Source organism: Anguilla anguilla, chromosome 6, assembly GCF_013347855.1.
Source record: "Anguilla anguilla isolate fAngAng1 chromosome 6, fAngAng1.pri, whole genome shotgun sequence".
NCBI classification, from domain to species: domain Eukaryota; kingdom Metazoa; phylum Chordata; class Actinopteri; order Anguilliformes; family Anguillidae; genus Anguilla; species Anguilla anguilla.
In genome coordinates this window covers 3,000,128-3,026,139 of record NC_049206.1, presented here as the reverse complement: position 1 = coordinate 3,026,139, position 26,012 = coordinate 3,000,128, and the positions used below count along the sequence as shown (strand labels likewise).

Sequence of the window (26,012 nt, the reverse complement as noted above, 5' to 3'; positions counted from 1 at the left end):
TGAAGACTGCCAAACCGTTTCTTGTTTGTGTTGGATACGGGACATTCCCGATCAAGAGAATGCTTCCGGAACGCTGTCCCACGCCTTATCGCGTGACATCACAGAGCAATTATGACATCATAATCCATCATAATCTCTGGGGATAGTGTGTGATGGGAGTGGCCACCCCATTCACCCAAAAGCCCCCAGGGGATTTGTATCTAATCCAGACTGTGGTGGTGGCAACCTGTAGCCGACAGCCCTTCCCTATAAGGTGGCGCACAGCTGATTAATATTTCTTATATTAATCTCAATGATCATAACTAAATAATTTAAGGAGGCAGACTGCAGATATGAGACTCCATTACAAATAAAGTCGCCCTACTCAAGAACTGCGAGCAGAAGGAAGAATGGAGCGGGGGATCGGATCGGAGGAAGAGAGAGAGCAAACGAGTAAGGCGCGACCTGTTCTGTGAGGTCGATCCCCTCGCGATGCTTCTCACAGCCCTGGCAAACACACGTCCGCCTGGAGGAGGAAGCGACACCGAAGTTTGTTTTTATTATCTGCGAGCGCGTCGAACCCTGGGGGCAGTGTTGAAATGTAAGCACCGGACACGCCCAAAAAGTCAACAGCCCCTTTTCAGGGAACGTTTGTGTAAAGAAAGTCCACCCTGCTGCTTTTCTTGGGTTTCACTTTCTCACAGAAAACCCCACCTGTGAGGACCCGAGCTCTCACAGAAGAACCCCACCTGTGAGGACCGAGCTCTCACAGAAGAACCCCACCTGTGAGGACCGAGCGCTCACAGAAGAACCCCACCTGTGAGGACCGAGCGCTCACAGAAGAACCCCACCTGTGAGGACCGAGCTCTCACAGAAGAACCCCACCTGTGAGGACTGAGCTCTCACAGAAGAACCCCACCTGTGAGGACCGAGCGCTCACAGAAGAACCCCACCTGTGAGGACTGAGCTCCGTGCGGGAGATTCACGCTGAAAGTACACGCTTCAAGTTCACAGCTATTTACAGGAGCTGGAGGAAGCGTCCTCAACTGACCTCACCTGGAGAAAAGCCTATTAGCGACAGCGCCTCTCCCCCTTAGCTGCGCGCCGCTCGCACACCGCCCCCCCGCCCCCCCCGCTCCCCTCACCCGCCCCCGCAGGGAGGGGCTTTGTTTGCCGTGCCACCGGTGGGTCGGGTATTGAGAAAGACCGAGCTGAGGAGAGCAGAGAGCACACCTGCAAATCTCACCTTGTGGGCGTGGGACGTTTCCAAGGAAACGAGTGCGAAGGCCTGGGGGCCCCGGGGGGGGGCCTGACAGAACGCAGGTAGCAGGGAGGACCCGACGGGACAGAACCGGGGAGCAAGAGAACGGAACCGACGTTCGAAGAAGAGACCACAGCAGAACAGAACAGAACGCGCCGAACGGAACGCCAGAGAACAGAAAAGAACAATGGAGCGGAACAGAGAAAGGACACAAGAGATCAGAACAGAAGAGAAAAGAACAGAATGTGAGAAGAGGGGTTGCTGAGTGGCTTGCTTTATTAAGGCGCTGTCCTGTTGCATGGACAGGCCACGTGGTCCGGGATCTGATCCGGACCATGTCAGTGCTAAGTGTGCAGGAGGGAGCAGGAGAGAGCAGGAGAGAGCAGGAGAGAGCAGGAGGAAGCAGGAGGGAGCAGGAGGGAGCAGGAGGGAGCAGGAGGGAGCAGGAGGGAGAAGCAGAGAGCTCAGCCAACACCCACCCAACGCCTGCCCAACACTCAGCCAACACCCACCCAACGCCTGCCCAACGCTCAGCCAACACCCACCCAACGCTCACCCAACGCTCGTGTCTATCTCATGCAGTTCTCCCACGCGTGTTGCAAGACAGCGTTTTACGAGCACCGGGAATGCACAACACTTTTATGATCCGAAAACAAAGGTCAAAGTTCACCAAATTCCTTCAGTAGTAAATTCTTCCTCAGCGTCTGAATGAGTGAATATCTGAATGGGGATAAAACACCCTGGAGCGTACAGATACTGGCTCAGACCCCTCATACCTTCTCAGTTTTTACCTTCTAGTTTTTCTGTGTTGAACATAGCCTGTTAAATCAGAGGACGCGCCATTCCCACTATATGCACTTTGAACTCATTTGTACGGCTGCAGATCTTCATAAATCCTCAAGTCATTCGACAGGCAAATTAATTCACAGCAGCGTTCTTCTGCAAATAATGAAATAAAAATAAGAAATCAAAGGAAGTAACTCCACGCTCCACGATTTGTGACATCATGTGACATCATACATGATGTCATCTCTAAATACGATGTAATGTGCAGGTTTGCCATCGCAGGAATGTAAACAGTGGGTTGGCCGACTAATTTCCCTGCTCCCTTCATCATTTCACGCAATGTGTTTCACTGGAAACATTTCAGATGAACGTTTAGCATGAGCTGCTAGCCGGCTACACATCTGCATTCCGGCTGTAACCGAAGCCCCTCCCACACACGTCTGTGATTCGTCAGAAGTAGCAACTGACCACTGGTTGACCAGCGAATCAGATCCCCTGATGTCGGCCGGCCGTGTCTCACAGGAGGGAGTGTGAGCCCTGCCCGGTTCATAGGCCATCGAATATGCACCCGTTTTCCCGAATGTCTACACCTCCTACGCTCCCACTCCCTGGACATGGAGGAGGTGAGTGGCAGGTGCATGTGGGGCTGCATTACACAGGAACACTGTGACATCACAACTGCCCCCATAACAAGTCCACAGTGACATCACAGCCACCAAATAAGACATCCGCTGTGACATCACAGCTGGCACCATAAGAAGTCCACAGTGACATCACAGCCACCAAATAAGGCATCTGCTTCTACCTCTCCGCCTACACACTCACACACATACACAAACACACACACACACACACACACACACACACACGCTGAAATTACCAGTTTATCAAGCCTGTCATTGTCTGTTGCTGCAAAATACACAAAGTTACATCATAGAATTTTGGTAGATATTGCAGAGTTACAGAAATGCCTCTCTGCATGCCCAAAATAGTTACAACGCTCTTGGACGGAATCATGTCTTTTCCATTGAAAAATGGTAACAGTCCATCGTTTGATATGTGCCACCTGAAGGGTCTGGTTAGTTGGGCTGGGACACATGAAACCTCTGGACCTGGCTGGGTGCAGCCCACAGAGAGCTGTGGAAACCACTGCCTCATGTGATCGAAAAACAAAAGCACAGAAACCGTGAGAACGGCCATGGTGAACTGCACAGCGCTAGGACCCAGTGGATACAGAGGCGTCGGGGGGGCATCATGTGACATCACATCTAACCCCCCCTCCTCCACCCGCCAACCTCACTCATTCACCCGCAACTGTCCACAACCCAGCAGAGGTGGAAAATCCAAGTTCAGAAAGTAAAAGTCCTCCCCAGTATTTTGTTCCAACCACCTGGATTGGCTAATTAGCACAGTTCCTCGGCCAAGAGGTGGAACTAGTTAGTAGAATCAGCTGGCCGAGTTCATGGGTGGAAGAAATACAGGGCAGGACTTTTACTTTCTGACCCCTGGTCTTCCCACCCCTGAAACCCAGTACAGGACAGGCAGAACAGGTAAGAGGTGCGCTGTAACAATGAGGAAACCGGGTCTGCAACTCGAAGAGGCTACGGGTTCTAATCTCAGGCGGGGCACTGCGGTTGTGCCCCGGGGCTGAACACGCGACTTTCCCCGCGTATCCTCCCGCACAAACCGACTGAACGAAATAATAAATTAAAAAAAAAGAATTAAAAAAGCGAGGTGTATAAAGCACGCTGTGGGCGAGGGCATCAGCCAAACGACACTGAGAAATAACCCTAAAAGTGACACAACCAGTTCTGCTGCCCCCCCCCCCCTTCCCCCTTCCCCCTTCCCCCTTCCCTCTTTCCACGGGACAATGAGTTTCCCGTCACTCACCCCAGAGGCACACCCACCCCTCCCTCTGACTCGACCCCCCCTCCACCCCCCCGTCCTCTCCCACAGGCCTACCGCTGATGAAATCGGTCTACTGGCGGGTCCCCAAAAAAGAAGTGGGCTCACGCTGGCTGTGGGTTTCAGTGGTGTGTTAGCAGACATGTTTAGTAGCATGTCTGACGTGGAGTAATACTGTCCTCACCATCACCCCCCCTGCCCCCCCCCCCCCCCCCCCCCCCACAGTGAAACTGTGCATCATCCTCTACCAGTTGCAGGGAAGAGGACTTCCTGCTTGCGTGTGTATGCGCATGTGTGCGTGCGTGCGTGTGTGTGTGTGTGTATGTGCGCGCATGTGCGTGTGTGTGTGTGTGTGTGCGCGTGTGTATGCGCATGCGCATGTGTGCGTCTGTGGCGTAGGTCATGGGACGGAACATCACCCCTTATCACATGACCACTTCCCAGAAACCCTCAGTGCTGTTCTGCCCCTGACCACAGCTGCTCCGCCCGGCAGCCAACTTCCCTTTTACTAAAAAGGGCATAAACCCCCCCCAGCCGCCCCCCCTCGCCACACACACACGCACAAACACACACACACACAGACACACACACACAAACACACACACACACACACACACACTACATGGTATAGTGAACGTATAGATTTACTTATGCAAACATCTCCGCGCAGCTTATATTTCTGTGAGAATGACAGCGGGGAGAAAGCGTTATCTCTATCAGAAAACCAGTCACCTCTCAGCTGAGAGGAGCCTGTGGGTTCACAGCTTACAACGGGCTGCCTCACTCGCTACAGAACTGCCACGACACATTACACCTCCACTAGTGCTGACACACAAAAGCAAAAGCATGCGCACAAACACATACAAACACACACACACACAAACACATACAAACACACACACACACACACGCGCGCGCGCAATCACACGCACACGCAAACACATACAAACACACACACACACACATGCGCAATCACACACACACACACACACGCAATCACACACACACACAAACACACACACACGCAATCACACACACACACACACACACGCAATCACACACACACACACACACACACGCAATCACACACACACACACACGCACACACACGCACACAATCACACACACAGAAATAATGCCTACAGCAGACACAAAGATCCCTGGGTGTAAATGACCATTTCAGGATGAAGCGAGATCAGCGTGCTGCTTAACGACAGGCAGACAAAAGTGTGACATCACAGGCCAGCAGCGCAGCCCACCGCTTTAACTGCAGTCCTGCAAAATGACCAGAAAATTATTTTTAAATCTCCCCCAAGCTGAACGAAGAGAAAACGGCACTTACAGGACACTTTGATTACATCCTGTCTGGAGACGGAGAACCATATTTGTGTGTGTGTGTGTGTGTGTGTGTGTGTGTCTGCGTGTTTGCGGGGGAGGGGGGGGCGGCATGTTCAAAAATTCCACACACACCCGTCTCCACCTGGCCCCACCTGCTCTCCCGTCCCACCATTTCAGGGAAATTCTCTTTCAAGGAAACTCTCTTTCAGTGAAACTTTCTTTATGCAGCAAAAAATGTCCCATTCTTACGTCTGCACTGATGAAGCTAAAGTGGAGAACCTCAAGTTGTCACAGCACCACGTGAGCTACTGCTTTTGTTTCATTATTCAACCCACCTGAACTGCCATCTCAGAGCGGCTGACAAATGCTCGGATGCAAACTTATTCGGCAGATTTATCTCCACTCCACTTGAAACCGGCTCCAGAAAGCATGACTGTGAAACTCTGAAAGCTTCACTTGATTTATATTTCAGTGCAGAGCAGATGGCTCTGATTCAGAGTGACTTCCTAACCGATCATTTACGGATTTTTGTTCAATCCCTGTGAGATAGAGGTGGTTCTTGTGCAGCAGGTGCACTGTTCAAAAGCCACCTGCACACCAGCTAAACACTGCTGCACTGCCATCATGATGGTTCAGCTTCTGTGGGACTGGTTAGCTGGGGAAAACTATGTATCTCACTCACATAAAAATGTATCTCCATGTGTCCTTTTTTTTTGGTTTTTTAAGGGATTAGCCATTTACTCTGATGGACACCCACAGAAACCGCTTGGGGGAGGCAGCCAAAGCTCACGGGTGAAACGATGATGACATCACAGCCCGGACTGGAACTAGCAACCCCCTGGTTTTTAGCACCGCCCAACTCATGGTAACCACGGTGAAAACCCCACCTGACGTGCGTGAGAGTCGTAAGCATTAGGAGAGACTGTGAATCACACACACACTCCCTCTCTCATACAACACACACACACACACACACTCCCTCTCTCATACAACACACACACACACACACACACACACACTCCCTCTCTCATACAACACACACACACACACTCCCTCTCTCATACAACACACACACACACACACACTCCATCTCTCATACAACACACACACACACACACACACTCCCTCTCTCATACAACACACACACACACACACTCTCTCTCATACAACACACACACACACACACACACTCCATCTCTCATACAACACACACACACACACACACACACACACTCCATCTCTCATACAACACACACACACACACACACACACACACTCCCTCTCTCATACAACACACACACACACACTCCCTCATACAACACACACACACACACACTCCCTCTCTCATACAACACACACACTCCCTCCCTCTCTCATACAACACACACACACACACACACACACACACACTCCCTCTCTCATATAACACACACACACACACTCCCTCTCTCATACAACACACACACACTCCCTCTCTCATACAACATTAACACACACACCCACACAACACACACACACACAACAATAAACACACATACACATACACACATATAACAATACATGCACACGCATACACACACACACACACACACACACTCCCTCTCATACAAAATTAACACACAAACACTCACTACAGTATACAGACACCCACACAACACACACACACACAACAATAAACACACATACACATACAACAGTACATGCACACACACACACACACACACTCACTCACTCTCTCATACAACACACACACACACAAACACACACAAACATTCACTACAGTATACACACACAGACATACACACACACACACACTCACTACAATATACACACAGACACACACACACTCAATCACTATAATATACATACACACACACGCACATACACAAATATACACAGACACACACACACTCACTCATTATAGTATACACACACATGCTCACACACGAGGGGCTAGGTCCCCATAAGTCTCCATCATGTACACACACACACAACTAAATACACAGGAAGACTCGTGCCCACACACACACACACACACACACATAGGCAAGTGTACACGGGTATGTGCACACACATCCAGAAGTGAGCCAACAAGTTTCACAAGCGAAGGCAAGCACACGTGCAAGTACACGCACGCGCTCACACACACACACACACACACGAACACACACACACACCTCAGGAAGATAATTAAATTCCATCGTTAAACAAAAAGAAATCCCTCACTCCCTCCATGCCCTCATCGTCCAGAACGAGTTCGGCAAGAAACCGGTCGGTCTGAAGCTTGCGTGCGCACGAGATTCTAACCACAGCCACACAATGTACAGCAATACCCTCCTCTATCTGCCGTACACACACACACACACACACACAGGCATACACATACACACACACACACACACACACACACACAGACAGGCATACACACACACACACACACAGGCATACACACACACACACACACACACACACACAGGCATACACACACACACACACACACACACACACAGACAGGCATACACACACACACACACACACACACACACACAGACAGGCATACACACACACACACACACACACACACACAGGCATACACACACACACACACACACACACACACAGACAGGCATAAACACACACATGCACACACAGACACACACACACACTCACACACAGACAGGCATAAACACACACACACTCATACATGCACACACAGACACACACACACACTCACACACAGACAGGCATAAACACACACACACTCATACATGCACACACAGACAGGCATAAACACATACGCGCTCACACATGCACACACAGACACACACACTCCTGAATATCCACACAAATCCATAAACAGCTCTGTGAGAGTAGGGAGGAAGCAGCTCTAAGACACCCTCGCAGTCAGAGACCCCGCACGCCAAAACAGAAAATGGAAAACCGTAAAGACAGACCCCCCCCCCCACCCCCCCCGACTCGAAGGGCGCTCCGTGTCCCATTTCTACATCATCTCTCCAAAACTTAACAGCAGCGAAGATCGTTTGCTAAGCCCCAAACCCCAAACCCCCCCCCACCACCACCAAGGAGTTGAAAACAAGACAGGCAAAATTAAATAAAGTTAGTAATTCAGTATTTTTATCCGGTGCCACGACAAGGGGGGGAGGGGGGGGGGGAGGGGGGTAAATGCGAAATCTCACCTCGGCTGAATTGGCCATGTCTAGTGCATCTGTAAGTGGGTCAAACAGAGAGTCGGGCTTGTCCTCCTGTCCCTCCACTGCTGCTCCCACTGAGCCTGTCCTCAGGTCACCTCCTGCTGCTGCTCTCGCTGCTGCTGCTGCTCCTCCCTCCTTCCTCCTCCTCCTCCTCCCCCTCCTCTGGGATCCCACCGCCTCCTCACTGACGTGCTCGACTCCTGTCACACAAGGAAGTGGGGTTGAGTGAGAGGGGAGGAGAGTGTGGGTTCGTTCGTTCTTCCTGGCGTTCGCGGTAGCGGTAGCGGTAGCGCTCTCTCTCTCTCTCTCTCTCTCGTTCTCAGTCTTGCTCACCCCCCCCCCCCCTCCCCGAAGCCTCGCGGCTGTGAGTCCCCCCCCCGTACCCTGGGGAAGATATTCAGGGAGACAGGCCACTTCTGAACAGCCCCCAGTCATACAGGCAAGAGCCAGCCTGATCCTTCACAAGCAGATAACCACAAACCCCCCCCCCCCCCACCTCACCTCCCTCCTCACCCGCCTGCTCTATTTTCAGCTCACTGCCACAGCTTCCTCTCCTCGGATTGGCCAGAAGGGCTGTCACTCAACACACCTCCCCCGTCGGATTGGCTGAGGGCCGTTCCCTTTTCCCTCGTGTGGCCGAGGGCAGTGCGTTCTGGGAAGTGGAGTTCCCCGCCTCAGCACCACCTGCTGGGAAGGCCCCGGCGCTGAACTACAAGTCCCAGGGTTCCCCGCTCTCGGTCGACGCCGCCTCCTGCTACCTTATGCCACCTCCAAGGCTGTTTCAACGTAAGCAGCCAGGGGTAGAATTATACGCTACGGAGTACTGCCAGCCCGATTCCAGGAACAGAGAGCACTCCCATCTGAACAGCGCCCACCGTCCAAACACAAAACAAACACTCAAGACCCCCCCACGCCCCCCAGGACCGAAACGGATTCACTCCAGGAAGCGCACAGACCGCCCCCCGCCCCCCCCCTCCCCCAGAGACAGTCCTCCTGCGCTCACCTCACTTCCAGATCCTTGACCTGAACTGACCTTTCCCGTCTCCGCGAGATAAAATAAAAAAAATTCAGCGACTGCATCAAACATCGAGCGAATTAAGAGGGGCTTACGCCGCCAGGCGGGAGTAACGGCGCTCCTGCGTCCGGCGGGTCTGCTCGGGAGCCGCTCCGGAAAAGGCAGGAGGCTCCGACGGGAATGTTTTAAATCCAAAAGCGACGCGTTTCCCAAAACGCGCACGGCAGCCTTCGAAGCCTGTTGCTCACCTTTATTCTTCATCACTGAAGTTCTAAAATTATGTTTGTTTTTTTTTTTTTGCTTCGTTTATTTTGGTCACGTTTCATTCCCTCTTCAGACCCTCTCACCTGCAAAGCTAAAGACTAAAGGCGAGTTTAAACAAACTTACGGCTTCTGCAAAGTTTCAATTAAAATAAAAAAAATAAAAAATAAAAAAACAGGCGAAAGAGATAACATCCTAACAGTGTTTTTAAACGGACACTAAGGTCCGATCTCTTTCACCCCTCTCACGCCCCCCCCTCCCCCCCCATCTTCCCCCAGTCCCTCCTGTGTACACCCCCCGCGCTGGTGGTTCATTTGGGGGTTGGGGGTTGGGGGGGGGGGGGTAGCGGACACCACCCAAACTCACCTGTGATCACAGCAGGGCTCGATTGCCCCTCTCCTCTCCCTTGTTTTCTCTCTCTCTCTCTCTCTCAGCCCCACAGGCTCCAGCCCAGCAGCAGCAGCGGCAGACCAACTCGGCTCCCTTCCTGGTTTGCGTCGGGCCACGGTGGCCCCTCCCTCTCTCTCCCTCCCTCCCTCCCTCCCTCCCTCCCTCCCTCCCTCTCTCCCTCGCTCGGCACCACTCTTAAAGGAACAGCGCCACCCCCGCAGTCTGCCCCGGCTGCCCCCGCCATGCCAGCTCCACACTGGCACCGTGGCAGCTACGGGGAGCCGGGCGGGACAAGAAGGGATTTGGGAAAAAACGAATTTAAATATGAATTTCAGGAAGAAGTAAAAACCTATGAAAGGACTCGAGGCTGCGGAGGGAGCGGGATCCAGCCATGTCCCTCTCTCTCTCTCTCTCCTCCTCTCTCTCTTTCTCTCTCTCTCTCTCACTCCCCCCCTCTCTCTCTTTCTCTCTCTCTCTCTCACTCCCCCCTCTCTCTCTTTCTCTCTCTCTCTCACTCCCCCTCCCTCTCTCTCCCCCCTCTCTCTCTCCCTCCTCCTCTCTCTCCCCCCTCCTCCCCCTCTCTCTCTCCCTCTCTCTCTCTCCCCCCTCCTCCCCCTCTCTCTCTTTCTCTCACTCCCCCTCCCTCTCTCTCCCCCCTCTCTCTCTCCCTCCTCCTCTCTCTCTCTCATTCCCCCTCCCTCTCTTTCTCTCACCCCCCCTCTCTCTCTCACTCCCCCTCTCTCTCTTTCTCCAGCACGAGGCTCCTCCCATCTGTCTCGCCCCAAAAACAAATCAAGTGGGATATGGTGCCGCCCCCCCCCCCCCCCTTATGTCCCTGCTCGCGGTCCCTGGTACCAACCCCCGGACACACACCCCCCCCCCCACCCCAGGTCCCGAAACAAACCTCCCCCATTCATCTGATTTTGGCTCAGAAAGGGGGGGTGGGGGAGGGGTGTCCCATCACATCACCTGGGTTTCAAAACAGACAAAAACAATGATAACAGCACATTTGCAAGTGTGCAAGTGCACATGTGCATGTGTGGGCATCTACGTGTGTGTGTGTGTGTGTGTGTGAGAGAGAGTGTACGAGTGTGCATGTGTGCGCATGCGAGAGTGTTTGCATACGTGTTGTGAGAGTGAGTGTGTGTTTGTGCGTTTGTGTGTGTGTGTGTGCGTGTGAGTGTGTGTGTGTGTGTGTGTGTGTGTGTGTGTGTCAATCAGTCCCTGAGGTTAAATGTGCATGAAAGGAGAGAATAAACTTTCCAGCTGCGAAGTTCTCTCGGTTAAAAGCAAACCACAACCTGACATGCAGCTCCATAGTTTTCATTCCATGGATGATTAAAAAAAAAATCCTTTACAGGAATTAATCTCTTTCAATGCTCAGAAAACACGATGTCATTTAGAAATATTTTTTGTGCGTGCCTACGTGTTATCAAAAGCATCCCCCCCCCCCCCCACCACAATGTAACTAACATTCGCAACAGCGCAGTTCTCCTGTACAGATGCCAGGTGCATGTCGCTGTTCACTGTCCATCCTCTAGGGGGCAATGTTTCACATATTGGAAATGGAAACACAAGCTGCCTGATGTCGCTACACCTACTTTTTGGGGTGGGGGGGGGGGGGGGGCAGTGGTGCATCATTATAAACGAGCATGAACCACAGTAAAGGGGATATTACTGCATGTAGGCCTAAAAAGACTTGCACACATGTTCAAATGGCGACCATTTTGTTTGGAATATGGCGGGATATTACCAGAACTATTCTTCAGATCTACAGATATTACCAGTAACACACGCAGCTGAGGGCCTGAATGGAGAGTCTGTACACGGCAGGGATTACTGCGCTCTCGCTGGGTGTTTCTGCAGGTCTGAAATGGTCGACGTCTACAGCCCTGCAGCGTTTTCGTGGATCTCTTCCTTCGCACGGACGCAGAGCCTCTGGAGGACAGACCCAATTCCGGGGAAAACTGCCGGTCCGTTTCTGCCTTTGCTCATTTCCACTTAAAAACAGTAAAAAAAAAAAATAAAAAAAAGGCCTCAAAATTTCACCTCGTGTGACAAAGCAAAAAAAAGTTTTTTTTTTGCGACTGACGGCGTGCGCTTTTGAACGGACGGGCCCCCTCCGTGGTTTGGCCCTTCCCCTTGTTTGTGGTGCGGGGCGGGGGCAGGAGCGGATTGAGGTGGTCACAGAACCCCGCCTCTCTCAGCGGTTCCAGGAATCCGCCCCCGTAACACCACTGCCGAAAACCCGGGCGTGTCAGAGCTCGGGGCGCTGGGGACGCCGCCTAGGCAAGCCCTACCCCCCCGGCCACGCCCTCCCGCCCCGGCCACGCCCTCCCGCCCCGGCCACGCCCCCCCCAAAAAAAGGGAGGAGATAAACGTGTGTGTGCACGCACGTGCACACACACACACACACACACAAATACACACATTCACACACACACAAACTAAATACACACACATTCACACACAAACTACACACGTGCACACTCATGCACACACAAACTAAACACACTCAAACTACACACCCCCAAACTATATACGCTGACACCCCAAAACCACACACACACACACACACATGCACACACACTCATGCACACACAAACTATACAGTCACACCCCAAAACCACACACACACAAACTACACACAGATGCATGCTTATTTGTACGCACATACCCAAACTACACTCACACACACACACACTCACACACACATACCCAAACTACACTCACACACACTCACACACACACACAGACACACACACACACAAAACCATCAGTCAAGTTTCTGCCATTTGTCTTTATGTAACGTGACGTTTATTGACAATAATGACTCTTTAAAAAATAATAATAAAGGAGATGAGCTTTTAACAGTTTGTTTTTTGATTTTTTTTTTTTGCTTTAGTACAAACCACCTCCACTTAAAACTGTTAAGAAATAAATCCACAACAAAAAAAAGCAGCGAGAAAAAAAACAAAACAAAACAAACAAAAAAAAACCCCGCAAAAGCCCCCATTGTCAACATAGGAATGCAGTCTTTCCCACAACCAAACTATGGAAAATATATATTATACATTTATATATATATATATGTTCCTCCCTTCACCAAAGTCTTAAATATTTTCATCATGCATCTCTTACTAAGAAAAGGAAACTAAACCTGAGACCGAAGCAGCCTGACGACTAGCGCACGCTCAAAATGCTCTCCTCTGATTGGGGCAGAAAACCCAGAGAAAAAAAGGCTCAGCCAATCGCGGAAGAGCATGCTTTGCGTGCGAATGGGAAATGCATCCCGTAATATTTCTCCCCTCCCCCCCGGCCCCCCCCGCCACCCCCCCCCAGGTCTGCACGCAGCCGTGGTTCTCCATCATTCTATTTCTGCAGTTTAAAATTTGCTTTTAACACTTAAAAAAAAAAAAAAAAAAAAAAATTTACATTCACACGGTTTAACCAGCTGACGGAGAACAAACCAAAAACATGACGTATGAGCATGATTCGCGTGTTTGTGTTTGGACACACACGTATATGCAGGCACGTACTGTATGTACACACACACACACGTATATGCAGGCACGTACTGTATGTACACACACACACACACGCACACGTATATGCAGGCACATACTGTATGTACACACACACACACACGCACACGTATATGCAGGCACGTACTGTATGTACACACACACACACACGCACACGTATATGCAGGCACGTACTGCATGTACACACGCACACGCAAACGCATCTACACAGCAGAACCACAGAGAGACAAAAAACTTGGGGAGTGGCAGAATGTTCCAGAACGGTTCTCATCTCCCGGGCAACGGGAGACGGTTCCAGAACGGTTCTCATCTCCCGGGCAACGGGAGACGGTTCCGGAAGGCCAAAGGCCAAACCGCAGCAGTTGTTCATTTGAATGATTTGGCGGGAAGACTGCTTGCATTGCTCTTCCTTACATTCCTACATGATTTTTAGTAGCAATAATTACTTTCACAAGTCAACCGATAATCAAGCCGCAATCTCGATCGTACAAAGTTTTTTTTTTTTTTCTTTGTCTGCATTCTAAAAGATGTGTGTGGTTCAACACTGGCAGCAAAATATCCATCTATCCATCTTGCGTTCACAAATAGGAAAACATGGTTGTACAGACGGGTTGTACACAAAAAGGAACTGCTAGTGCCAGATGCTTGTCCCAAACTCGATTTTTAAATGGACCCAACAAGCAGGCCAGGTTGTTTTTTTAAATGTATTGTAAATACAGAAGTGAGACCCGTTTCTGCTGGTATCACCGATAAGAGCAGGCTTTGGATCGTAAGCAGGCTGAAAACGGGCCGGAACCCGGAGGGCTGTGTCACTGAGGTTCTAACTCCACAAGCGCATTTTTAAACAAACACCCAGTAATAACCGCAGCCTGTAAAAATAACCGTATGACACAGCAGGTATGAGAGCTGCAACGCTACGACTCTCAGCCACACGGAGGTGAGAACGCATGAAGAATAAAGAGAGCAAAAGAACGTGAGTGGGCGGAGGAGATTCTGATATGTGCAGACACTGAAGGCGTGTGTGTGTGTGTGTGTGTGTGTGCGCACTTGTGTCAATGTGTGACATTGTGAGTCAGAGTGTGTGTCTGTATGTGTGTGTTCGTGCGAGACTGAGTGAGTGTGTGTGTGTGTATACATATGTGTGTGTGTTTGTGTGAGACTGTGAGTGAGTGTGTGTGCGCGTGCGTGTGTATACATATACGTGTGTGTGTTCGTGCGAGACTGAGTGAGTGTGTGTGTGTGTGTATACATATGTGTGTGTGTTTGTGTGCGTGCGTGTGTATACATATACGTGTGTGTGTTTATGTGAGACTGTGAGTGAGTGTGTGCGCGTGCGTGTGTATACATATGTGTGTGTGTTTGTGTGAGACTGTGAGTGAGTGTGTGTGCGCGTGCGTGTGTATACATATGTGTGTGTGTTTGTGTGAGACTGTGAGTGAGTGTGTGCGCGTGCGTGTGTGTGTATACATACGTGTGTGTGTTTGTGTGAGACTGTGAGTGAGTGTGTGCGCGTGCGTGTGTGTGTATACATACGTGTGTGTGTTTGTGTGAGACTGTGAGTGAGTGTGTGCGCGTGCGTGTGTGTGTATACATACGTGTGTGTGTTTGTGTGAGACTGTGAGTGAGTGTGTGTGTGCGCGTGTGTGTGTATACATATACGTGTGTGTGTTTGTGTGAGACTGTGAGTGAGTGTGTGTGTGTGTGTGTGTATACATGTGTGTGTTTGTGTGAGACTGTGAGTGAGTGTGTGTGTGTGCGTGTGTGTGTATACATATACATGTGTGTGTTTGTGTGAGACTGTGAGTGAGTGTGTGTGTGTGTGTGTATACATGTGTGTGTTTGTGTGAGACTGTGAGTGAGTGTGTGTGTGTGTGTGTATACATGTGTGTGTTTGTGTGAGACTGTGAGTGAGTGTGTGTGTGTGCGTGTGTGTATACATATACATGTGTGTGTTTGTGTGAGACTGTGAGTGAGTGTGTGTGTGTGTGTGTGTATACATGTGTGTGTTTGTGTGAGACTGTGAGTGAGTGTGTGTGTGTGCGTGTGTGTGTATACATATACGTGTGTGTGTTTGTGTGAGACTGTGAGTGAGTGTGTGCGCGTGTGTGTGTACATATGTGTGTGTGTTTGTGTGAGACTGTGAGTGAGTGTGTGTGCGTGCGTGTGTATACATATACGTGTGTGTGTTTGTGTGAGACTGTGAGTGAGTGTGTGCGCGCGTGCGAGTATACATGTGTGTGTGTGTTTGTGAGACTGTGAGTGAGTGTGTGCGCGTGTGTGTGTATACATATACGTGTGTGTGTTTGTGTGTCAGTAGCTGTGGCTGTGGATGGCTGCAAATTAAACCGTCAAGATCTACACAGAGACCCAGTAACCACAGAAACCAACCTCCTGTCACTCAAACGCAGTAGAGATGGCTCTTCACCTTTTTTTTTTTTTGGACAAATTCTACAATTATCCCATTTCTAGCAGGCGTCTTACTGCCAAGCCAAAAAAATAACGCTGTGATCCAAAGTTATAACAATACTGCTTTAAATAATCGGTAAAAATACTCTTATGAACTCTGGTTTGGGCATCTTTGGATACAAAGACCTGTGTGAAAGATTATGAATTAATGTTTAACGACATAATCAAAATGATCCAAAACAAACAAACAAGAAAGAAGTACACCCCGTTTCAATGCAACCCGTCAGGCTAACGCCGCGGCTGCTGTGGCGCGGTTTGTACCCGTCAGGCTAACGCCGCGGCTGCTGCAGCGCGGTTTGTACCCGTCAGGCTAACGCCGCGGCTGCTGTGGCGCGGTTTGTACCCGTCAGGCTAACGCCGCGGCTGCTGCTGCGCGGTCTGTACCCGTTAGGCTAACGCCGCGGTTTGTACCCGTCAGGCTAACGCCGCGGCTGCTGCAGCGCGGTTTGTACCCGTCAGGCTAACGGCGCGGTTTGTACCCGTCAGGCTAACGCCGCGGCTGCTGCGGCGCGGTTTGTACCCGTCAGGCTAACGCCGCGGCTGCTGCGGCGCGGTCTGTACCCGTCAGGCTAACACCGCGGCTGCTGTGGCGCGGTTTGTACGGACGCTCGCTGGAGCTACAGCGGCTCGGTGCGTTTGAAGAGCAAAGAAAAACGAGCAAGTACAAAAATGTCCATTTTCAAATTCTCGCTTTCTCCGATTGTGAAGACGACGACGGCGAAGGCTTCCCCGTGCTTCCTGGCGAGCGGACGGTCTGATCTACAGCGGGTTTGGAGAGCGCCTCTTTTTCTTTTTCGTCGCCTGGCTGAGCTACAGCTCCGCCTCCAGAAACGCACAAAATGGCGGAGCAGCCACAGACTCAATAGATCCTCCAGACACTCTTCTTCTATTCTTAAAACTGAAAGTCTCGACGCCGCTTCTGAAAATGCATTTAGGAGGCGTGGCCGAGCACAACACCATGGCAATGGAAGCTCGGTGCTGTCAGCGCCGGAGAGTACTGTGGCCGACCAGAACCTCCAGAACTTTAACAATAAGAAAAGCGCAGAGAATAAACGCAGGAGTTGAATATCTGGTTGGTGCACACAATCTGTGGCACAGCAGTGAAAGGCCCCAGATCTCATTTTAAACAGAGATGCACATCTTCCGTTTAGCTGGCGCTAAAATGTAAGTCTTTTCTCAGCGCTCGTTTGCATTGGGGTCCAGATGATACAGAGTGCTTGTAAAACGGGGGGGGGGGGGGGCTGTGTGTGAAGGGGGGGTAAGAGCGAGGGAACGGACAAATTTTGTGTGTGCGTGCGTCTGTGGATGGGTATGCATATGCGTGTAGGAGAGAGAGAGTGATAGAGAGACAGGGAGGGGGAGAGAGTGAGACAGAGAGAGAGTGATAGAGACAGGGAGGGAGAGAGAGTGATGACAGAGTGAGTGATACACAGAAAGAGAAAGAGAGAGAGAGAGAGAAAGCGGTATATCCCAGTGGCCTGTGCAGACACACAGAGCCGCAGACAGACAGACGGACACAGGGACAGACAGACGGACAGCGCTGGGTGCAGACAGCAGTCAGACGGCGGTGCGGGTGGGGGTGCTGGGCTGGTTCAGGCCCATGGTTTTGCACAGCCAGCCGGCGAAGTCCACCTCCTCCACCTCCGAGCGCTTGATGAAGGTGTGGTTCTGCGCGGCAAAGACAAACGGAGAGATGGCGGTTAGAGCCGCGGTCGGCCGGGAGGACGCCGGCGTCACGGCAACGGTCCTGCCCCGCCGCTGCGCCTACAGGTACGGCTGGACGTCCCAAATTAGGGAGAAACAGAAAAAACTGGGAAATGACCAAAAAAAAAGACACGCTGTTAGCGTTAGCATTACCATTAGCATCTTCAGGTCAGCTCTCTCCGCAGGGTTCTTAATGAGGCTGGAAAAAAAAAATAGAACAAAGAATCAGGCAGTTAAAAAGACAGCGCTTTAAAAAACAAGCTGCCAACAAAACAGCCTCCCAACAAACAAACTCACCATTTTGTCACAAAGTCCTGGAAATCGGAAGTGAAGACGCCGTGTGGCAGCTTGGGAGGGGGCTGCACGAGAGAACAGAAGGACAGGAAGTGAGGGAGCAGAATGACAGGAAGTTGGGCGGGCAAGGACAGGAAGTGTGGGGGGCAAAATGACAGGAAGTTGAGAGGGCAAAGACAGGAAGTGGGGGGGGGCAAAAGGACAGGAAGTGAGGGAGGAGAATGACAGGAAGTGAGAAAGGAGTGACAGGAAGCGAGGGTGCAAAAGGACAGGAAGTGAGGGAGGAGAAGGACAGGAAGCGAGGGTGAAAAAGGACAGGAAGTGAGGGAGGAGAATGACAGGAAGTGAGCGATCGGGCAGAGGAGAGGAACCATGATAAGAAACGTCAGAAAAGAGAGACCCTCCCTGACCTCGTTCACGATGTAGTCCAGCAGCTCAAAGATGGCCATGGCAGGACCGTGACCTAGGGGAGAGACACCGGAGTCAGCTGTACACAACTGTGTGAGTGTGTGTGCGTCCGTGTGTGTGTCGGTGTATGTGAGAATGCTTGTATGTACTTGTATGTGTGTGTGCATGTGCGTGTGAGTGTGCGCGTGCGTGTGCGTGTGTGTGCGTCTGTGTGTGTGCGTGTCGGTGTATGTGAGAATGCTTGTATGTACTTGTATGTGTGTGTGTGTGTGTGTGTGTGTGGAAGTTTTAAAAATAAATAAATAAAATCTAACATGGTAGCCTTCAGTGCAGCATTTAGCAGGCGCTCTTATCTTAAAAATGACATTTTCACATACAACCCGTGTGGAGCAGTTCACGTTAAGTACTTTGCTCATGGGGACAACAGCAGTGCCCCAGTTGGGTTTTGAACCCACAACCTTCATGTTAGAAGCCCAGTTCCCTACCTACTGTACAACACACAATATGGCCACATTATTAGAACAGTAGTTACCAAGACAACAACCGCATCAGCGGAAGAAACAAAAGCATTAGCATTAAGATTAGCGACAGTGACTACAGGGACAACGGGGACGACGGGGGCCAGTGCTCACCACTGACGGGCCGGCCGGGGGGGCGGGGGCGGGGGGAGGTGCTGTGCCCCTCCCCGCCGTCCATCACGGGCCTCCCGAAAATGGCCTCCAGCTCCTTGGCGTCGGGAGGGGGGATGGGGTAGCGGCCGATGGACAGCTCCACCAGGGACAGGCCCATGCTCCACACGTCCGACTGCACAGAGTAGTGCGTGCCCTGCAGTCTCTCCGGCTGCGTGGGGGAAGAGGGGGGAGGGGGGAAGAGTCAGTCAGAGAAACCGAACAGTTGAACTCAGAGAACCCACACAGCTCAACAGAGGGCAGGACGGGTTCAACATCTGCCCGAGTTGCAGTGTTTCATCACAAACTCAGCTTGGCGAGTTAGATTTAGCGACTGCTGAACTTCGCCAAACTGTGTTTGCGAAGAAAAAAAAAAAAAAGAAGAACTCTTGATTTTTAATTGTGAGTCAGTTATGGAGCGACGTTGACCGAATCACTGCCAGACACACCACACAGAGACACGGCGTGGTGAGTAAGGGCTTGTCCTGCTCCTCCAGTAACACCTGCTCTTGAGCAATCAGGCCAAGGCAGACACCTGCTGAGACTCTGACACACTCAGACACACTTCTGCATCCGCACACCCGTACATCCAAATGCCAGCAGAGTACCTTTCATTACTAAACAACAAAAAATGAAAATAAAGTTTTGAAAGACGGTGGCATAATTGGCCGAATGTTTCCGAGATATGTCTGAGGGATTTTGCGAATCCGCAGGGAAGGGGGTCAGGGGTCGGGGGTCGGAGGTCGTCTGGGCTGCGTGGCGGCGGGAGGACTCACCGACATGTAGGAGCGCGTCCCCACGAAGGAGTTGGCCATGGAGTCGATGAGCTGGCCGCTCACGCCGAAGTCGCACAGCTTGATCTCACCGCGAGAGTTCACCAGGATGTTGGACGGCTTCACGTCTGTGAAGGGGGGGTTTCAGGTGAGAGGCTGGATAGAAATCCGTATGTGCGTCCGTTTTAACATCCAGCCAGCTCAGCATAATGAAACCAGGATGGAGGAACACACACACATACACTCAGACACACACACACACTCACAGACAGAAACACACACACAGATACACACACATACACTCAGACACTCAGACACACACACACACACACACACAGACACACACACACACGGACACACACATACACTCAGACACACACACATACACACACACACACACAGACACTCACAGACAGAAACACACACACACAGACACACACACGTCCACACAGACACACACACACACACACACACTTGTGAAGTGCTTTACCTCTGTGCATTATCTGGTGTTTCTCCCGCAGGTACGCTAGCCCTCTCAGAACCTGTCAGAGACATTGCAGATAGACTGAGACGACACTCAAAACACAACATCCTGTCAGTCAGTCACTCCCGAGGTGCGTCTGCCTGTGCAGCCAAAACCGCCCACTTCCTGTGACTCAGTCCTACTCCACATTCAGCAGCTCTCCCACACGCAGATCTCCGTTGCAGATTAGTGCTCCTAGACCACGCTCTACAGCGGCTAACCAATGCTAACGTGTTCACATACACAACCCGGACAGTGATCACGCTGATTCAGCGTTAAACCAGACCCCCCCGCATCCCCCCCCCCCATCACCGCCCCTCTTATCTTAGCCACAGACTCTCAGCAATGCTGAAACCCTGAGCACTGCTAAGCAAAGCAGCGTGCTAATACTGCAGTGCCCTCATACTCCACTGTGACACTGTCCTGTGCTCACTGCTATGAGTCCAGAGGAGTACTGAGGGATGCTGGGTAATACTCACTGCTATGAGTACAGAGGAGTACTGAGGGATGCTGGGTAATACTCACTGCTATGAGTACAGAGGAGTACTGAGGGATGCTGGGTAATACTCACTGCTGAGTACAGAGGAGTACTGAGGGATGCTGGGTAATACTCACTGCTATGAGTACAGAGGAGTACTGAGGGATGCTGGGTAATACTCACTGCTATGAGTACAGAGGAGTACTGAGGGATGCTGGGTAATACTCACTGCTATGAGTACAGAGGAGTACTGAGGGATGCTGGGTAATACTCACTGCTATGAGTACAGAGGAGTACTGAGGGATGCTGGGTAATACTCACTGCTATGAGTACAGAGGAGTACTGAGGGATGCTGGGTAATACTCACTGCTGAGTACAGAGGAGTACTGAGGGATGCTGGGTAATACTCACTGCTATGAGTACAGAGGAGTACTGAGGGATGCTGGGTAATACTCACTGCTATGAGTACAGAGGAGTACTGAGGGATGCTGGGTAATACTCACTGCTATGAGTACAGAGGAGTACTGAGGGATGCTGGGTAATACTCACTGCTATGAGTACAGAGGAGTACTGAGGGATGCTGGGTAATACTCAATGCTATGAGTACAGAGGAGTACTGAGGGATGCTGGGTAATACTCACTGCTATGAGTACAGAGGAGTACTGAGGGATGCTGGGTAATACTCACTGCTATGAGTACAGAGGAGTACTGAGGGATGCTGGGTAATACTCACTGCTATGAGTACTGAGGGATGCTGGGTAATACTCACTGCTATGAGTACTGAGGGATGCTGGGTAATACTCACTGCTATGAGTACTGAGGGATGCTGGGTAATACTCACTGCTATGAGTACTGAGGCATGCTGGGTAATACTCACTGCTATGAGTACTGAGGGATGCTGGGTAATACTCACTGCTATGAGTACAGAGGAGTACTGAGGGATGCTGGGTAATACTCACTGCTATGCTGACTTTTCCGAGGATCTCTTCGGGAATCCTCCGAGCCTCTTTCAGCACCTGATCCAGGGATCCCCCGTCCTGCAGGGACAAACACGTTTACACACGGGATCCCTGCGTGTGTGTGTGTGGAAGTGTGTGTGTGTGTGAGTGTGCGCGAGCGTGCGTGTGTGTGTGTGTGTGTGTGTGTGCACGCAAGCAGAATTATAAATGAACGATAGGAACATCAGCAGCTCAGAGCCCCTGATTACCCAACCCCCGGTCTCCCGTGGCAACGCACCATGTGCTCCATGCAGATGCTGATCTCGCCGTCGCTGTAGAAGGCCCCGTAGAAGCCCACGATGTAGGGCGAGTTGCACTCGTGCAGGACCTGCAGCTCGCGGATGATCTGGTTCCGGATGGCGGGCTTGATCTCCAGGTGGATCAGCTGGGGAGGGGGGCGGGTGGGTCAGGCTCAGCAGGGCGGATAATTACACACACAAACGACAACAATAAGAGGAAGAACGAGGAGGAGGGGCAGAAAGCCCGACTGCGTCTTCATACGTTAATATGGCGCCTTTCGCGGCACGCAAAGAACTTTGGAGGTGACCTTGCGGGGGGGGCAGGGGGAGATCACGTCAATCATCTCCAGCGTAAATCACAGGGGACCAAAATAATAAAAGGTGACAAGTCAGTCTCCCACACAAACACACAAACACACACACCTTTTTTCCTGCGTAGAGAATTTTCAGGCGGCCGCCTCATTTGAATTTTCCCTCCCTCTTTCCCTCCCTCCCTCCCTCTCTCCCTCCCTCTTTCCCTCCCTCCCTCCCTCCCTCCCTGTCTGTCTCTCTCCCCCTCTCTCTCCCTCTCTCCCTCCCTCCCTCTCTCCCTCTCTCCCTCCCTGTCTCTCTCACACACACTCTCCCTCCCTCCCTCCCTCCCTCCCTCCCTCCCTCCCTCCCTCCCTCCCTCCCTCTCTCTCTCACCTTCCGGGCCATCACCAGGCTGGACGGCTTGTGGCGGACCTTGTTGACCACGCCCCCGTTGCCGGCCCCGAGCTCGCAGATGCGGTGGAAGTCGTCGTCCTTCAGCTCGCCCACCTTGGCCTTCTGGGTAAGGAAGGCCTCCAGGCGCTTCTTCTGCTGATCGTCCAGGTCCAGCTCGCCCAGCTTCTTCTGCAGGGCCTCCAGGTTGGCCCTGAGAGACAGGGTGGGGTACGAGGGGGGTGGAGCAGGGGGCAGGGAGAGGATGAGATGGGGGGGAGGGGTACGAGGGGGGTGGAGCAGGGGGCAGGGAGAGGATGAGATGGGGGGAGGGGTACAGGGTTGGGATGAGATGGGGGGGGGGTACAGGGTTGGGTTCAGATGGGGGAGGGGTAAGGGGTGCGGTTGGGACAGGGTACAGGGTTGGGATGATACAGGAAAGGGGTGCGTGAGGTCAGAAAGAGAGACAAATTAAGCGTTGGTCTGGACAGGTACAATGTATTCGCAACAGGTGTTTTTTCTTCATCTAATGTCTCCCTATGAGCCGACTTGTTAAGTCATTGAGTTATTTGGACAAGATTTTAACATTGGAATCACCGTATCTCACGCGCTCGGAGGATGACCCAGACTTGGCCGAACTACATGCCCCCCCCCCCCCCCCTCCTCCCCAATGCACAGTGTCTGGCTCCAATTTGCACAACATGGCGGTGCCAAAAAAAGTGCACTTCTGCAGTTTCCAAACATTTTCCCCCAAGCCCATGGCGAGCCAATGGGTGATGTCACAGTGACTTTGTCCATACAGAAAACAGCCACTGCTGGTAAAAGAAGGCAATTGAGTTCTAGAACAGACTTAGAATAAAAATAAATAAATAAATAAATAAATAAACAAACATTTCAAAGAGCCTACTCCTCAAAGGTTCAAGTGTTAACTGCCCAGCAAGACAGAGAAATAACGGATTCTGGGCCTGACGGTGGGTTGCAGTCGGACGGAGCCAAATGATTTGTAGGACTGCGCCCAGATTTATGTGAGAGAGACATGCGAGTGTGTGTGTGCTGGGCTTGGGTTACACACCAAGCAGCACTGAAAAGTCAGTTCAATACAAAATCCCAGGTAGGACTGCAGACTTCCACCACACACATCCTTCCTTGGATTGCTTGCAGGCAAACTCTGGACTCCATCCAATGGAAAATGTATGATGCAAGAAAACTGTGTTAGTTGCCCTTGAACAGGGCGAAGGACTTGCTAATAACAGTAATGAGAAGGCCAAGTGATTTCAATCAGAGCAGGAATTGAATTTCTTGAGGGATAACAGACATCTGAATGAGTCGTTTGTGTGACGTTCATCATTCCCTTTAAGCAACTCCTCACCAAATTATGTCTAAAACAATTTGAGTAATCGCTGGCAGTCCATCACTAGTTTATCTCAATCGGCAGAACACTGACGTTTTTAGTTCGTTACGGAGTATATCCCCAAAGGTTTCAGAGTGAAATACAAACACACTTCCGCTTAATTTCTAACAACGCATTACATACTGATCAAACAGCGACAAAACACCCCGATTCAGCTATGAACGGCACCCGTACACCAGTCACACACTAATACACAGACGAACTTAGACTCACTCGGTGGCGGCATCAATCGTGGTGGAGGCCGTCTGCCCTTCTCCGGTAGGCGTGATGTTCAGGGGCATAGGTCTTCTCTTGGGGGCCATGGTGACTTAAAGCGAATTCAAAGGGTCTGGTCAAAACGTCTGATTTACAAATCAAATGAGCTATCAAATAATGGTATAACAGTTTTTTCTAGCTATCTACTTGTAGGCTTTTCCGGTTAGCTAGCTAACGTCAACTATATGACTATTTGGCTAACCGTTACATCCAAATGCGTAAATCCAACTTTATACCTACTGCTTTTCTCTCCTCAGATATAGACTAAATACAGGAAACCCCTCAGCTGGCTTATCTTAGTAGAACTGTGCTGACCCATGCGCGGGGACGCCCTACAGCTAGCATGCAAACTACTGACGGACACAAAGGCAGCAAAGGTGGCTCGCTAATGCGAATACTAATATGCTAACAGTCAATATCAGGTGCAGGCAGGTGGCAAAAAAACACCGCTTTATCCCACTCGCCTGGCTAACAAATTGTAAACGTTGGAGGCTAAAATAACTAGCTAAAACAGGAGTTCGTTGGCTCCAGCTCTGCCGGAGAGTAAAATACGTAAAAGCTTTTAACATTACCTACGTTTTGTTAGCGGTCAAATCCGACGGTCTTGATTGTTCTCAAGTTGAGCAAACTGGCTAACTAGATACCGAGCTTGCTATCGCATTCGCACGATCTCCTCTGCAAGACGGCCACCTAGCTCGGCTCGCCTACACAGCAGCTAGCTACCAAGTTAGCTAGCCAACCTTGCAAGCAGGCTAGTTAGCTAGAAAGCTAGCTAGACCTCTCCCAGTGGTGTGCAGTTGGCTAGCTAACGATGCTAGCAAGCTACTGGAGAAACTATAAAATTTGGACAAAATCCATCACCACATTCCGTATTTTTTTTTTTTTTTTCAATCTCTTCCTCTCCCACTTTTAAGGCAAAACGGAGTCTGCTCGCGTTGCTCGTCTCGGCACGGCCCTGGCCTGTCTCTGGCGGGCACGGAGGCAGGGCAGGTAACGCCGGTGACAGCAACTGCTGGTCGTCCGAGAACGTCTGTTCGGCCAAGGCGAGGTGTCGCCGCAGATGTCCCGGGGTAGAGCCACCGGGTGCGCGGCTCTATTCTGTTCTTTCGTCCGAGCGGCGGAGACTCGGGTTCAGGGGGGTTCTGGTCCAGGAAGCAGTGCTTCGAACAGGATGAGTGCCGCGCAATCTCGCGAGATCACACATCAAACATTTTACCACACCAGCGGCCCCTCCGGAGAACATGCCAACTAATGTGCACCTGTTTGGGCGAGACGGAAGGCATGTCCCGCTTGGACATTACATTATTTGTCAATAGACTAAATGGGACCGTAATTGTGAATAAAAACTAGTCAGTATTTGAACGTATGCCCATTTATTTCAAATACAAAAATATAACTTCCATAAATTAAAAAAATAT

The 26,012-nt window shown here is 51.1% G+C and overlaps 2 protein-coding genes across 3 annotated transcripts in view; both read right to left on the bottom strand.

Annotated features, from left to right (window-relative positions):
* LOC118229554 (zinc finger and BTB domain-containing protein 7A-like) overlaps window positions 1-8,950 on the bottom strand; it is a 16,172-nt gene extending 7,222 nt beyond the window's left edge. Inside the window, exons 1-2 of the mRNA XM_035421598.1 lie at window positions 8,865-8,950; window positions 8,467-8,681 (exon numbers count right to left, since the gene is read on the bottom strand). Of these exons, the coding sequence (XP_035277489.1) occupies window positions 8,467-8,681; window positions 8,865-8,916 (267 nt within the window). The 5' untranslated portion in view covers window positions 8,917-8,950. The remainder of the gene's footprint in view (window positions 1-8,466; window positions 8,682-8,864) is intronic.
* An 8,679-nt stretch (window positions 8,951-17,629) lies between these two features.
* Window positions 17,630-25,807, bottom strand: map2k2b (mitogen-activated protein kinase kinase 2b). Of its 2 annotated transcripts, none has more exons than XM_035422781.1 (12): window positions 25,171-25,807; window positions 24,553-24,646; window positions 22,932-23,142; window positions 22,244-22,390; window positions 21,967-22,044; window positions 20,497-20,548; window positions 20,010-20,134; window positions 19,198-19,405; window positions 18,568-18,620; window positions 18,161-18,222; window positions 18,017-18,062; window positions 17,630-17,827 (listed from the first exon to the last, which is right to left on the bottom strand). In XM_035422781.1, exons 2-12 carry the CDS (start codon window positions 24,639-24,641, stop codon window positions 17,717-17,719), a joined length of 1,182 nt encoding a protein of 393 aa, XP_035278672.1. In that variant the 5' UTR covers window positions 24,642-24,646; window positions 25,171-25,807; the 3' UTR covers window positions 17,630-17,716. The 2 variants fall into 2 exon arrangements, with proteins under 2 accessions (XP_035278672.1, XP_035278671.1); XM_035422780.1 differs by having other exon boundaries at window positions 17,631-17,827; window positions 25,167-25,807.
* Window positions 25,808-26,012: the final 205 nt, after the last annotated feature.

What these genes read in the sequence shown, in the direction of transcription:
- map2k2b (XM_035422781.1), bottom strand. Translation starts at nt 24,641, where the DNA reads ATGGCCCCCAAGAGAAGACCTATGCCCCTGAACATCACGCCTACCGGA. An exon ending in GCATCTGCATGGAGCACATG is followed by an intron (nt 22,045 to 22,243) that starts GTGCGTTGCCAC and finishes TTGTCCCTGCAG; the next exon opens with GACGGGGGATCCCTGGATCA. An exon ending in ACACCAGATAATGCACAGAG is followed by an intron (nt 20,135 to 20,496) that starts GTAAAGCACTTC and finishes CCCCCTTCACAG; the next exon opens with ACGTGAAGCCGTCCAACATC.